The sequence below is a fragment of the Plasmodium gaboni genome, chromosome 6, assembly GCF_001602025.1.
Source record: "Plasmodium gaboni strain SY75 chromosome 6, whole genome shotgun sequence".
NCBI classification, from domain to species: domain Eukaryota; phylum Apicomplexa; class Aconoidasida; order Haemosporida; family Plasmodiidae; genus Plasmodium; species Plasmodium gaboni.
In genome coordinates, this window is record NC_031486.1 from 1132927 (window position 1) to 1149477 (window position 16551).

The 16551-nt window shown below is 18.0% G+C and overlaps 5 protein-coding genes across 5 annotated transcripts; 4 read left to right on the forward strand and 1 right to left on the reverse strand.

The window, feature by feature from the left end:
* Positions 1–88: 88 nt before the first annotated feature.
* PGSY75_0630600 (hypothetical protein) lies at positions 89–3429 on the forward strand (the record flags this gene model as incomplete). The annotated part of the gene is made up of 3 exons (XM_018784888.1): positions 89–196; positions 647–3312; positions 3426–3429. 3 exons carry the CDS (start codon positions 89–91, stop codon positions 3427–3429), a joined length of 2778 nt encoding a protein of 925 aa, XP_018642942.1.
* A 1691-nt stretch (positions 3430–5120) lies between these two features.
* On the forward strand, positions 5121–7109 carry PGSY75_0630700 (putative bifunctional methylenetetrahydrofolate dehydrogenase/cyclohydrolase; the record flags this gene model as incomplete). Its single annotated transcript, XM_018784889.1, has 1 exon — positions 5121–7109. The coding sequence occupies one exon, from the start codon at positions 5121–5123 to the stop codon at positions 7107–7109; it is 1989 nt and encodes a 662-aa protein (XP_018642943.1).
* Positions 7110–8278: 1169 nt separating this feature from the next.
* Positions 8279–10779, forward strand: PGSY75_0630800 (hypothetical protein; the record flags this gene model as incomplete). The annotated part of the gene is made up of 11 exons (XM_018784890.1): positions 8279–8374; positions 8495–8560; positions 8746–8817; positions 8914–8999; positions 9175–9337; positions 9473–9638; positions 9758–9800; positions 9924–10085; positions 10195–10300; positions 10428–10511; positions 10648–10779. 11 exons carry the CDS (start codon positions 8279–8281, stop codon positions 10777–10779), a joined length of 1176 nt encoding a protein of 391 aa, XP_018642944.1.
* Positions 10780–11014: 235 nt separating this feature from the next.
* Positions 11015–12959, reverse strand: PGSY75_0630900 (ATP-dependent RNA helicase HAS1; the record flags this gene model as incomplete). The annotated part of the gene is made up of 2 exons (XM_018784891.1): positions 11015–11158; positions 11295–12959. The coding sequence occupies 2 exons, from the start codon at positions 12957–12959 to the stop codon at positions 11015–11017; spliced, it is 1809 nt and encodes a 602-aa protein (XP_018642945.1).
* A 2470-nt stretch (positions 12960–15429) lies between these two features.
* On the forward strand, positions 15430–16284 carry PGSY75_0631000 (putative tetratricopeptide repeat protein; the record flags this gene model as incomplete). The annotated part of the gene is made up of 1 exon (XM_018784892.1): positions 15430–16284. The coding sequence occupies one exon, from the start codon at positions 15430–15432 to the stop codon at positions 16282–16284; it is 855 nt and encodes a 284-aa protein (XP_018642946.1).
* Positions 16285–16551: the final 267 nt, after the last annotated feature.

A 16551-nucleotide genomic window follows, 5' to 3' on the forward strand; every position in this document is an offset into this window, starting at 1 on the left:
TTTTTTATTTAATTTTTTTTGTTTTTAATTAATTTATATCTTTTTATTAAAATTGCAAATTAAAACGAAAAAGGAAAACAATTCAAAAATGAAAACAAATGATGAACTTTTAAGAAAAGAAGAAGAAGAAATTTCCAAAACAATAGCTTTATCCTTACAAGAATATCATGCTTCTCAAAATAAGAATACAGATAAGGTAATAATTAATATATATATGTGAAATATATGAGGTTTTGTTTTTGTTTTTTTTTCTTTTCCTTCTTATAATAATTCATGAACTTTTCTTATTCCCTTTATAATATTTAATAGAAATATTAAATATTTACATGTCATAGAATTATTTTTGTACATGAATTGTTATATATACATATATATTTAATAATATTTTTGTTATCGATTTATTCTATTTCATTATATGATTCATTGAATATTAACATATATATATATATATATATATATATATATATGTGCATATAAATTCATGTGAAAATTTAGGAATATAAATTAATTTTAATAAAAGAAATGTTTGTGTCAATTTTTTTTTTTTTTCTTTTGTTTTAATTGTTATATTTTATAAATTATGTATAATTAACTATCCATTACATATATATATATATATATATATATATATATATTTTTATTTTAGAACTATGAAGTTGATGATGAAAATGATGAACTATTACAAGAGGCAATACGACTTTCCATTTTAGGTTCGAATAAAAAAGAGATGAATAGAAATGATTGTAATGATAGTTATCATGATGTAGTTCGAAAGAATTTTGATAGTATAACTTATTATTTATGCAATAATTATGAGAATACTAAAAATAAAAATGATGTAATAGATAATAAGACATTTTGGAAAGAGATATATAAGAATTATAAGAATATATATATAATAATAAGAGATTATATGATAAATTTAACTAAAAGAAGTGAGAAAATGAATGAAGAAGGTAGTGATTCCACATCAAGTAGAGATGATTATGATAGTGATGATTCAAGTGATTATAGTAATTCTTCTTCTTTATCATGTTGTTCATTAGAACATATTAAGAGAACTTACAGAAATATAAATTATACCACTAAAGATTATTGCCGATGGCTAAGAAAGGGTCATCGAAGTAAAGCATTAAATGATCATGTATATTTAAATTATTTATTAAGAGAAATGAAGATATTAGAAGATAGTACTTCTATTCATAATTTAGTTTTTGGTGTGAATAATTATAAATATTCTAATAAGATAGATATAAAAAAATGGTGTAATCATAGTATTTCATTTTATGAAAATAAAAATATAAATTTTGGACTTCGTCAATTTTTAAGTGGCCCATGTGGTCTTATATCAAGTATACAAGGATACATAATAATTATTTTATTATTTAATTATAAATATCATTTTTTATGGGAAAATAACTATTTCAATATTTTAAAAACGAATAACGATTTTTTGAATTTTAAAAATTCTTCAAAAATGGGTTATAAAGAGGCTGAGGGAGGAAACACCAAATTGAGGAATAATATATATAGTGAGAACAATAATTGTGTGAATAATAATAAACAAGGTGATGATATGAATGGACTAGATTTATATAAAGAGAAAAATGATGGATGTGGTGTTACACTAAATAAAGAAGATAACAATAAGGATAATAAAAATGAAAATAATGATGATAAAATGAATAATAATGATGATTATCGTAATCATCTTGAGAATCATAAACAGGATGATATTACGCATAATAAAAAAAAAAATAGGAATAATATTATTAATGAAAAAAATGATACAAATGATAATAATATTAATAATAATGATGATAATGATAGTAATAATAATGATGGTGATGATAGTAATTATGATAGTGATAATCATAAGAATAATAATAGTAATAACCGTAATAGGAGAAATTCTTTTTCAAATGAGGAGAAAAATAAAGATAAAATATATGGAGAAGGTTATGATAATGAATTTTTAGAATTAGTACGTGACAATATTAAAGATTTAAAATATTATGCATTAGTTGAATCTTTAGCATATATATTATATCAGTGTACGGATAAGTCATATTATATCGTAGCATTTTTATTACCCGAATGCTATGATTATCCTTATTATATGAATAAAAGAAATTGTGATGAAAATTTAGTAAGAGATTTAAAAAGAATTACTATATATTATAAAGAGTTTAATGCTATAAAAGATGTAGTCAGATTTTATTTAGAGAATTTTATAATATTTTCAAGTTCTACTGGTGTAATATCCTTTTTATATTCTGTAATATTAACAAGAGGATTACATAATGTAAAGAATGATATGGATGATATTAATCACCCTTTAATTGGTATATATGGGCATTGTTCACAAGAGTTAGTTAATTTATTATTAACAGGTAGAGCATGCTCAAATGTTTTTGATAATAATAGTATAATAAATACATTTTGTAATACTGATGTAGATATAAGTATGTATGAAGGAGTAAATTCAAAAAGTTGTAGTCCTAATAAAGGATCATTATCATATAATAAAAATGATAGTATTAATAATAATAATAGTAGTGGTAATAATAATAGTAGTGGTAATAATAATAGTAATAGTAATGATAATAATAATAATAATAGTAGTAATAATAATAGTAGTGGTAATAATAATAGTAATAGTAATGATAATAATAATAGTAATAGTAATAATAATAATAATAATATAATACTAAAGGGTATAAGCAAAAGACCGTTAATTGGTTTATTAACCGATTTTGAGGCTTTTAAATATTGTGAAGTTGGAAATTATTATAAATATCCAATATATCCTATATGGGTAATTAGTAGTTCCAATCATTATACTGTATTATTTTCATTAAATATTAATAACTCCAAATGTACAAGTGAGGAGTTATTTTTAGAGAAATTAAATAAAATATGGAAGAAATATGATAAAGAAAATAATAAATATATATTGTCTCATTTTATTCCTCAATTTATTGAAGATTTAAATTTGAAGGATGAATTCCGAAATTTATTTGATGGATTTGTAAATGATTTGGATATTCTGTTATATTCAGAATTTAAAGCCTTTTATTTACAAATGAAGCAAAAAGATATAAATGAATTGAAATTTTCTGATCCACCAAAAGAAAAATATTTCTACTTATACGACGCTCAAGAAATGCCTGAAAAGTCGATACATTATTTTCTTTTGAAGGAAGTAGATTATGATGTTTCCCATGATAATCACTTGAAATTTTTCAATACAAGATGGCCAAATAATACAGTGGAGGTATTAAACAAGTCAAAAAAGGTTTCCAAACATAGGTACTAAATAATGACCACACAATAAATATGTATATATATATATATCTTATGTGTTATATATTCTATGATATGTATTATATGTTATATACTTTTATAATATATTTTTTTTTAAGATAAATAACTGTTAATTCTTAAAATGATCATATAAAAATGTTTGAAGAACTATAAATGTATACATAAAAGTATAGAATTAAGGATATGGGACATATAAACCCAAGTGAAAATAATTTTATGCACCTGTTAATAAAATATATATATTTTAACAAAAACATTTTTCCATATTTTTTTATATTTCATAATTATAAAACTTATTTTTAAGATGAATAATATGAAATCCTTTTTTAGTTTTTTTTTTTTTTTTTTTTTTTTTTTTCATACATTCCCTTATTCATTTAATTAAAAACTATTAATATATTTTTTTAAATTCATGAGAAGAGTCTATTTAATAGAGTAATATAATAATATTATACATACATACATACATACATATATATATAATTATAACCAATTAAATAATATATATCATCTGTTTTATTAATAAAATATTTTCTTAGTGCCCAACAGTTTTACTTTTAAAATAAAATAAATACTTATTTATAAAAATATAACATGATAAAAAGGTACTTAATTTGTGTGTATACTTATTTTTATAGAAGAAAAAATAGGAAATTATATTAAAATATTAATATAAATGATAAGGTTAAGAAAAATTACAACACCATGAATAAAATAAAAATGCCATTAAGTTATTCTTTTGATGAATCGAAAAAAAAAAGTGGAAAACTGAAAATTTTAACTTTTTTATAGTGGAAAATTTTTATAAAAATGTAAGAAAATAATTCTATAGTAATTTATGTTTAAATAAAGAAAGAAAAGTTTAAATTAAAGGAAGAACAAAAGTATATAAAATAACGAAATGAATTGAAAAATATATCCCTTTATTTTATTATATTTTATTTCTTTGTTCATTTTTATTTTATACTATTTGTTTATTTATTTTTACTTTTTATTTTTATTTTTCTTTTGAGATTCTTTAAAAATTAAATGATTTATTATTATAGAGATTGGGTTTTTTTATAATTTATAATTTTTAACATATTAGATTATATATATTTTTATAATAGCCAATTTTTATATGAGGATATATAAATATATATACTTTTAGAATTAATAGATTAATTTTTTTTTTTTTTTTTTGAAAATTTGTTGTTAAAATAAAGATATATACTAAGAAATTTATTACTTTGTGAAGGCTGAATATACATTAATGGATTTAAAAAAAAATTTCATTATATTTTATTTATTTATAATATATATATATTATTTTTTTTTTAAAGGGTTTAAGTTACCTAAAAATTTTTAGGTGTTTAAAATAATTTGTTTTGAACCAATATTTGTTATTTGTACTAATACATATATATATATATATATATATATATATATTTGTGATTAGAAGTTTTATAAAAAATGATGAATATTAAATAAAGAACCATTTAATTTATTATGGAGATAATATAAAAAATTGAAAATATATGTTATTTATGAATAATAACAAGAAGTAATATATTTTGCTATATTAATATAAAGCCATACAAGCCCAAATCTTATACATATTTGTAAATCTGTAAAATATAAATATGTATGTGTATTTATTCAAAGCAATATAAAGGATAGGATAAAAAAGAAAAAATTCTGAATTGATTACATTATTGTTTCATTTCTTTTTCTTCTTTGTTTTGCTTTGTTTTGTTTTGATTTTTGTTTTAGTTTATTAAATAATATTTTTTTTTTTTTTCTTTTTTATTATAATGAATGGTGTTATATTAAATGGACAGTACGTTTCTGAAAAGATTGATGAATTTGTTTTAGAAAAGATTAAATATGAGAATGATAAAAGTGTAAATAGTATTAGATGTAAAAAGAAGAAAAAGTTATTCATAATATATTCAAAGAATATAGTATCATATTCTTATTTATATATAATATTAAAGAAAAGTATATATTTAAATTCAGATGTTGTAATTGTTCTTATAAGAGTAAATAAGAATGTAAGTGAAGAAAAGTTGACTAAAATAATAAAAAAAATTAATATAAATGAAAATAATGATACTTCTTTAATTATTTTATCACCATTAAGTTATCATATAAATAAATGTTACATATCAGAATTTATACAAAAAGAAAAAGATATTGATTGTTCTAATTACAAAAGGATTTTAAAATTAATTAACATAATAGATGAAAATTCTTTTTGGAAAGGCAAAACAAATAATAAAATTAATAATGATAAAAATATGAATTATAAATATATTTGTTCTTATGATAATTGTAGATTATTATTACCTTCCCTTTTTCCTTTTTGGAAAATTATTCAAAATTTTTATATGGCATATTTTGATTTGTTCTTAAAATGGTGTATGCATGTTGAAAATGGAAAGATGATAGCAGATAAAAAACGAAATGTGTTTCAAATATTTTGTTGTAATAATTTGATAAATAATAATGAGGATATGATTATTCCATATAAAAAAGAAAATGTCAATAAATTTTATAATATGTCTTTTTTATGTTATAATGAAAAAAAAATATATATTCATATTAAAAATGATAATAGGAAAGAAGATCTTTATAATATAATAATATATTCACATTTGAAATTTAATAAAGTATGTGATAATAACCAAAATGATGTTTTAATATTTAATTATTTGGAAAATGTTAATTATAATTTACCATGTTGTATTCATTCAATTTTACTTTTTATTAAATATTATAATATTGAAATAAAAAATAAAAATGTTTTAATTTTAAATAATAATATAAATATATTTTTAACATTATTTATTTTTTTTATGAGAAATAATATTTCAACAGTAGTTTATGATCCATTGAATGGACAAGTTTTATGTAGGTATGAGAAAAAAAAAAATTCGGATGACAACAAAAAAATTTATTTGAATATTAATGGGAATGAAATATTAATAACAAATGAAGATGATTTTAAGAGGAAATGTAAAATATTTATAAATCATTTTGTGTATAATTATAAAAAATATGGACATAATAAAAATAAGGAGATATTAAAAAATATGGAAAATGAAATAATAAAAAGTTCCGATATTATTATAATTGGAATAGGACGTCATCATATATTAAGTAAAAGACATATTAAGGAAAATGTTATAATTTTAGATCTAGGAATTAATTTAATACCATCTCCACCAAAAAACAAAACAAACACAAAAAAAAAAGAACAAAAAAAAAAAAAACATTTTGCATATAATATGAAAAATGATGAAAGTGTATATAATTATGATGCAAAAATTGACAAGGAAAATATAATAGGGGAACAGTATCAATTGAATAATGTGTATTTTGAAAAATCCAAAAATGTTATTCAAAATAATTATTATTTGCCACTACAAAAATTTAATAAGAAGATAGGAGAATATAATAAAGTTTATAATTTTAGGAGAAATCACAAAAGAAGACATGCTAATTTATTATATAAATTAAAGAGATATTATTATTTCTTAAATAGATCATATGGATATAAATATATAAATGATAATAAACTAAAAAGGAGAATGAGAATATCTAATAAAAAAATCTTGAATGATAATAAATCTAAATTAAAATATATAAATTGTTTAGCAAATATATTAAAAAATTATGTAATTATGGGTGATGTTGATATGAGTTGTAAGAGTAAGTGTTCTTATATATCTAGTGTACCTGGAGGATTGGGTCCTATAACAACATCTATGTTGTTTTATAATTTGTACTTTAAAAATTGATGCATAAATATTTGTTAATATGAATTTAAACATAAATAAATAAGAACACACAAGTATATATATATATATATATATATATATATGTGTATTTTCTTTTTTCTTTTTTTGTAGTATTATTATAATAGTGTTGGTATAATTTTACCATATTACTTTTATATTTTTCATTTTTTTGTTTTTTTTGAATCATATATTTGTTTTTCATATAATAGTCTATATGAATTATTTATTTATTCATTTTTTTTCTATTTTTATATTTGTTTAAATTTTTTTTTTGTTTTTTGTTATATTGTTATGAAAATGGAAAAAGCATATATATATATATATATATGTCTAAGATTAATTTATTTTAATCCTTTTGTTTTTTAAGTATATATTTTTGTTAATGACAAGTTGAAAGAACTTATAAAAAAATTGTGAAATCTTTATTATAAATATTACGTGTCCAAAAGATATGATATTTTATAAGTATATTATGAAAATTGTGTGTGTATTAATAAAAAATTAAATATATAAATATATATTATGGTAAAAGGGTATTGCTTGTTCTTTATTTAGTATTTATTTTTTTTTGATATAAACTATTATATTCCATATTACGTATTTTATTTTATAATAGAATTCTGAAATATGAAAATATAAAAATATGTATGAGGTGTTAAAAAATGATAGGGCAAAAAAAAATATAGAGAAACATAATTTCTTCATTATTAATAAAGCAAATAAAAATATTATTTTATATATATTTTTTAAAAAATTATTTATTGATGATATGATAGTATATTATATTTGGTGTATTACATTTGGAGAAATGAAAAAAGAAATGTAGATATATGAAGACATTTCTATTTTCTAGACAAAAAAAACTAAGATACGGTTTCTTTTCACTATTAATATATATATATATATATATATATATATAGTATATTTAATTATGTATCTTTTAACATATATATATATAATAACTTTTTAAAATGTTTTAAATATAATTTTTTTGTTTTATTCATGTGTTATTTATTTTATTTTATTTTATTTTATTTTTTTTTTTTTGAATTTTATTCTCTTATTCAATACACCTATTGTAGAAATGCACGATATATTATTATACCTTGGATATAGGAATTAATAAATTATTTATCATTTTATTTATATTATTAAAAATATAGAAAAAAATGAAATTAAGTTGTAATTATTTGTCTAAATTAAATAAAAAGAAAATAAAAAAGAAAAATGAAATACTTAATGAAGAATTAAGAAAAATTGAAGGTGTATGTGTATAAATATTATTAATATTTAATACATATATAAAACCATCTTATTATAAATTTTATTTTTATTTCTTGTATATATATATATTTTTTTTTTTTTTATATATTTTCTCATTATAGAAATGGTTTAACGATGATGATGAAAAAAACAACACAAAGGAAAATGAAAAAATAACTAAAAGAAATGTGCGTCAAATGAAGAATTAAAAATAGACATATATAAATATGTAACTGTATTTATTTTTATATAATAGGCAATATGAAAATAATAAAATAGGAACAAATATATCTTAGTCGTTATTGACCACATGAATGTTTAAACATATATATATATATATATATATATTTTGTTTTATGTTATATTTCTATAGGAAATGTTAGAGTTTATACAACAACAAGATGAATTTAAAAATTTAAAGAAAATTTCTTCTGATGAAGATGATGTATGAAAAAATATTGAAACAATTAGTATGGACCAGTTAATTTATATGAAATAACAAAATGGAAGCTTTATTTCTGAATAATTTTTCATTGTATAGAAGCCACCAGAAAAAAAAAAGGAGCGCATTATTAAAAATGATAAAGACTTATTGAAGGAATTGCAAAAACAAATTAAGGAAAAAAAGTTACAACTGAAAAAAATAAAATAGTACAATGTTATGTGAACATATATATATATATATATATAATATGTCAATTTTTTTTATATACTTAAATTTGTATATTTTTATTTATACTTTGTCTTAATATTATATATATTGTTTTAATTTTCTATTATTTTTTTTGGGGGAACTATTTAGATTACAAAAGGAAAAATTAAATAAGGAAAACCAAAAGAGGGAAGAAATTGAAACAATTTATTTATCAGAACTTGAAGAGAAACAAAAAGAAGAAGAGAAAAATGTTATATTAAAAAATAAAGAAAGTGCATTAATAATTAAAAATCAAATTGAGGAAAATACAGTAAAGGAAAATTTGGAAAATAGAAAATATATACAACAAAATATAGACATATACATATATATATATATATATATATATATATATATATATATATGTTTATATGATTATCATAAAAATTGTCTCTATATTGAATAGCTAAGGAAATATGAGGAAGAAAAATTAAAAATTATTGAAGGTGAAATTATGAAGAAACGTTTTGAGAAAAATAAACTTGATGAATTAGAAAAAAGGAAAGAAAAAATATCAGAACAGAAAGAACTTTACAGCTACATATTAGAGAGTAATAAAAAGCACGTAGAAGGTAAGTTGGTTATAATGGAATATGTAATATAGTAGTATAATATTTATATGTTATATGTTTAATATGATAAGAATGTTATTATTATTCTTATTGTTTATTTTATTATTTTTATTAAACAGCTATAAATGAACAAAAGAAAGAGGAGAAGAGAAAAGATGCAGAGTAAAATGATGGAAGATAAAATATTAGATAACTGAATAATTTGTTCTTTATACATTATTCTTTTTCATTAAGTATATATATTTATTATTATTTTTTTTATCAATAATATTATAATAATTTTAGATATGTAAGATATTTAGAAGAAAAAGCAAAACGAGAAAAGGAATACGATGAAAAAATAAAAAAAGAAAAAGAGGATAAGGAAAAAGAAATACATGAAATAAGGATGAAACAAAAAAAGAATGTTGAATTGGCTGCTCATTTTGATGAAATACAAGCATTAAAGTATGTATATTATAATAAATGTTCTGTTATGTTTATTTTGAAAATATACATTTTATTATATTAAAAATTTATAAAGGAATAATAATATAATATTTATTTTTTCATAAAGATGGCAAAAGGAAACTAAACGTAAAGAAGATGAGAAAAGAACGATTGAGGAAGAAGAGAAAAAGAGAAAAATAGAAGAATTAAAGGAAGCAAGATTGATAGCAATGGTTAATATAAAAATATATATATAGGATGTAAATTATAAAGAAAATAAGGGAATTCATACAAATATACATGAAACATATAAATAGATCTTATAAAATAATCATTTTTTTGATGATAATTATTATACAGGTAGAAAAAAAGAAAAAGGAAGATGAAAAATTAGAAGAACGTAAGAAGGACGCCGAAAATTTGAAAGAAATTTATGAACGTCATGTAAGACATTTCAAGATAAATAATAGAGAATATATATATATATATATAATTTTTTTTTTTTTTTTTTTTCTTTTTTTTTTTTGAATGCTTATGTAGACATTTTAATTCATGTATTTTATATATTTATTTTTTGCAGGAAAAAGAAAAAAAAGACGAAGAAGAAAAGGAGAAATTAAAAAAAAAGGATTATTATGAAAGTTTAACAAAATTAGTTAATTTGAAAAAGAAAAAAAAAAATAATAAAAAAAAAATTAATAATGAAAAATAAATTGATTATCAAACACATATATATGTAATATAAAGTATGATATATTATTATTTGTATTATCATATTTTATATAATAAATTAATTATAACTAAAATGTAGACAAAATAAATAATAAAATTAAATATAATTAATTATTAAAAATAATTGTTTTAACTAATAAAAAAAAATAAAATTATTATATATAAATATATATATATATATAAGCATATCATGATAATATTTTTATTGTTTTTATTTATTTAAATTTTTTTTTTTTGACATTTAATTTTAAATTTAAGTCAACTTTTGGGGGAACATCTAATCCAAAATTTTTGGAAGTCAAAAGGAGATTGAGGTTGTTCACATCGAATACGTCTTTTAATGCATAAGTTATATAACCCTAAGAAGAAATATAAAAATATATAATTATATAATAATATAAATACACAAATATAGATACATATAAATATAAATATATATATATATATATATATATATAAACACTTGGTATATTTAATTATAATTCATTATATTACGTTCAAATAAGACTTGAATGCCTCTCTTGCCATTTTGTGGAGATGAAAATTTTTGGTTACAATAGATTGTATATGTGATTGTATATTTATAAGTTTGTTTGGTTCATAAGCAAATTGATTTATTGGTATATTATAAAACTTTAAATAATTTAAGAATTTCAATTCATGTTTCATTAGAAATATAATGGCTGATCCATTTGAATCTTGTCCTCTACATGTTCTTCCAACTCTATGTATATATTCTTTTGAATCATCAGGTGGATCATATTGTATTATATAATTAACATTTGGTATATCAAGACCTCTAGCAGCTACATTTGTGCATAATAAGATGGCACATTTTGCAGCTGAGAAATCATGAAAACTTTTTAATCTTTTATTTTGTTTTTTTTTTCCATGGATACAATATGTAGGTATATCAATATAATTAAGTAAGTCATTATAAAATTGAACTGACATGCAATTATTAAAAAAGACCATTATTTTTTTTGACAAATTTTTTTTAAGAAATGTAAATAATAAAAGAAATCTTTTATCTTCATCAACTAAAGCATATCCTTGTTGTAATCTTTCTACAGTTGCAATTTTTGTAGTAACTTCTATAAATATTGGTTTTTGTAAAGAAAGTCTAATTAAGCTTTCTACTTTAGTAGTTTGTGTTGCTGAAAATAAGGCTGTTTGTCTTTTTTTTGGTAACCTCTTTATAATTAAATTAATTTCTTCTTCAAATCCAATTTGTAACAATCTATCAGCTTCATCAATAATTAAACATATTAAATTTTTATAGATAAATTCTTTTGTATTTTGCATATGATCTAATAATCTTCCTGGTGTGGCAATTAAAATATTTATTCCATGAATAAATTTTTTTTTTTCTTCATTTCTACTCATACCACCAATAATTATTCCATTCGTTTGTGGTATATATTTACATAAATCTTTACAAACTTGATAAATCTGAAGACATAATTCTCTAGTGGGTGATATTATTAAAACACCTGTACCATTTTTAGGTAAAAATTTTATATTATATAAAATATTTATTGATGGTACAAGAAAAGCTAATGTTTTTCCTGACCCCGTTTTAGCGGCTCCTAATATATCTTTTCCACTTAAAAAATGAGGAATACATTTAGCTTGAATTTCTGTTAATGTAACAAAATTTAATTCTTTTAAACCTTTTTTTAATGCATCACATATATTTAAATCTTCAAATTTTAATTCACTATAAAAGTGTTCTTTTGCATCATTATTATCATGATTCTTGTTATTACTTTTTATTTCATTTGTGTATATTTTATCATTTTTATCAGGGTCACAATTTTCTTCACTTGAAGTATTTTGATTATTTTGAATATTTTGATTATTTTGAATATTTTGATTATTTTGAATATTTTGAATATTTTGATCACTTTCAATATTTTCATATAATTCGTTATCTTCTTGTATATTGTTTAATGAAACGTTGTCATTAGTACTTTCACTTTCTACTTCTGATTCGATTAAATAATTTTCATTTTTTAAGTTTTTTATATTATCATCCTTATTTTCTATAATATCTTTTTTCTTTTTCTTTTTTTTCTTTTTTATTATACTGTTTTTTTTGGTTTTTTTCAAATTATTATCATTTGAATTTTTTATTGTATAATGGTTATCATAATCCATCTTTAAAAAAATAAAAATAAATAAATATTAGCAGTTGTACAATAAATATATGTGATGTTATAAGTATATATATATTAAATAATATAATAAATTTAAATTTCTAACTTTTTTTATATTTTAAATTTTAATATTTTTCCTTTCAATGATATTATAATATATATATTATATATATATATAACAAAAAATTTATTGTACTGACAAACAAAATGAAGGAAAAATATATTATATTTATGTAAAAATTATATATAATTATATTATAAATTATATATATATATATTTTTTTACCGTTACATTTTTATTTCTTTCTATATAAGTATAAATATTATATTACATAATTGAAATTGATACTAAAATTTTTTTTTATTGAAAATGAAGTGTTTTTAATAGTATAATTGAATTATATATATATATATATATATATATATATATAATATTATTATAAATATATTTAATGTATAAATGTTCTATACCTATATATATAATGGAATAATAATATACGTAAGCTCATAAAATATATTATATATATATATATATATATATATATATATATATATGATAAAATATATTTTTTATATTTATTTATTGAATTATATATGGAAATGAATATTAGAAAAACCAATTTAATATATATATTTATTTATATATTTTTTTTCTTTTTTTTTTAAATATACTTATAAAGGAAAAAATGAGGTAAATTGCTATTTAAAAAAAAAAATATATAGTTTTATAAATTATTTAATTCTTTAAAAAGAAACCTAAAATAAATATAAATAACTGTATATATCATGTTTTTAAAAAATATGTTATTTTTATTAATTTTATTCTTTCTTTTCCTTATGTATAGAGATAATTTCATTTTACTAATGAACATTTTTAATTGTTTCCATATTTGTTTAAATACAACTGATTTATCTTTTTTTTTTTTTTTTTTTTTCTATATTATTTAATATATTCATATAAAAATATAAGAAAGAAAATACATCATTTGGATATAAGCAATTTGTATATATGGTTCTTATAGTTTTATACATATTATTGTTATGAAAAAGGACATTTAATTAAAACTATATATAAAAGAATATTTAAGTTTGTGAAAAAAAAAATGATAAAAATTGAATCATAGGCCATTCAAAATAAGGATATTTTAAAAGAAAGAGAGCTAACATATTATATATATGTGTATTGCGTTTATAAATCGTTTTGTATATATAAATATTTTAATGTACAATCATATTTTTTGGACAATTCTGGTATATGTTAATTTTAAAAGGTTTAAATAAAATATATTACATTTGTAAATTATTGTATTATATATATATATATATTAAAAAATGAATTATGAAGATATATATCCTTTTCTAATTATATAATTTTAGTATCTTGTTTATTCTTTTTTTTTTTTTTTTTTTTGGATATAAGATATTCTTTATATTAAATATGTATAAAAAGTGTATGAATAATAATACAAAACATTTATTATATATATATATTATATATATAAATATATATATATATATATATATATATATATGTAATATTTTCTTTTTATAAAAAAAAAAAAAAAAAAAAGCGCAAACTGCAAATATGCACTCCTGAGAATTTCCAATATGCGAGGAAACATGGAGTATTAAAAAAAAATGTAAAGTATAAAATATTTAAAAAGGATATACAGTAATATATTTGAATATTTTTTATATTATAAAAAAAAAAAAATAAAAAATTAGTATAATATATATATATGCCTACTTTTAAAATATATATATGAATTTGTCCAATTTGTTAATTCTATATAATTTAAAATATATAATGGACGTATCATATTTTATGAAATATACTTTTGTATTTAAAAATTTCTGTATTTTAATATATATAGTAAAATTTCGAAAAGTATGTTTATACCTTTATTAAATAAATGTATTATATTATTATGTACATTTTATTTTTCGTGTGTTTTCTGAATATACATTATGCATAATGTGAGGTATATATATATATATATTTATTTATTTATATAATACATAATTATTAACATATGAGATATTACAATAAGTTATGTATTAAAAAATATATTAAAAGAATATAAAACATAATATATATATTGTACATATGTATTATTATTTTATGTATTAATATTCCGTTATTGAAAAAAGTTTTTTATAAGTTATGATATATATATAAATATATAAATGTAAAATTATTATTATATTTTTTTTAATAATTTAATAAAAAAAATTATAAATAAAAAAAAAAATAAAAGAAAATACATTTCTTCTGAATTAATATTGTATTATTTTATTTTTTTTTTATGTATTTCTTAACATGAATATGTAAAAAAGGCAGAATAAATAAAAGTCGAAAAAAAAAAAAAAAAAAAAAAAAAAAGAAATTAGAAAAAAAAATAATATATATATATATATATATGTTATCCTTTTAAAGAAACATATATCTAAGTGATCAATTTTTATTAAAAATGGGCGCCTTCGGAAGTAAGAATTTGGAGTATTACAATTATGCTAGCATGAAATTGTTGGAAGTCGAAAATTACGAAAATGATGAAGAGCTATATTTTAAAGAACATGATATAGATGAAATAATTAAGAAAGCTCGAGACATTAGAAATTGTAATTATAAAGAATCATTAGATTTATATTTTAAAGCATTGAAAATTTTGAAAAAGTTAAAAGATAATAATAATAAAATATATAAAAATATCTTAGAATTTGAAATAAGACCACAAGAATTAAAAAATAATTCTATAAAATTAAATACACATTGTATAAAACATAATGATAATAATAATAAGGATCAATTAGGCTCTAATTCAACTTTATCTGATGAAAATAATATTTATATTAATAAACAAATAGCTTCATTATATAATGAAATTGGAGATCTTTGTTGCATTCATGATTTTATAGATAAATCCTTATATTATTATGATAAAGCATGTTCTTATAACCCTTCAAAAATTGAATATATATATAAAAAAGGAGTATTATATCAACAAATGAATAATACTGAAAAAGCTATTAAAACATTTAAGCTTATCCTTTCAAATGATGAAAGTCATATACCCACTTTATTTTCATTAGGAAATTTATATAGATATATTGATAATAATATAGCTTTATCATATTTTGAAGCAATACTTAAAAAAGAACCAGAAAACACAGAAGTATTATCATTGATTGCTTCATGTTATAATAATTTAGGGAAAATAAATGAAGCTATTTCTTATCAAAATAAAGCGGTTCAAATAGATCCTGATAATTTTAATCATAAAAAGTTTGCTCAAAGACTTATAGAAATGAAATCCCAGAATTGAAGCATTAAATGTTTTATATAACATATATTTATTTATTATTTTTATATATTTTATTATTTTTTTTTTTGTGCATTAAGATAATTAAATGTAAACGTAAATGTATGTTTGTATAAATAAATAAATATATATATATATATTATGTTTATTTTTCATTATTTAATATTAATAAGTAAAATATTATTACTCAATATTACTTATATTAAAATATACTCTTTATTATTATGAATATTAATTATATTTAACTTTTTGAATTCACCATTTTGTATT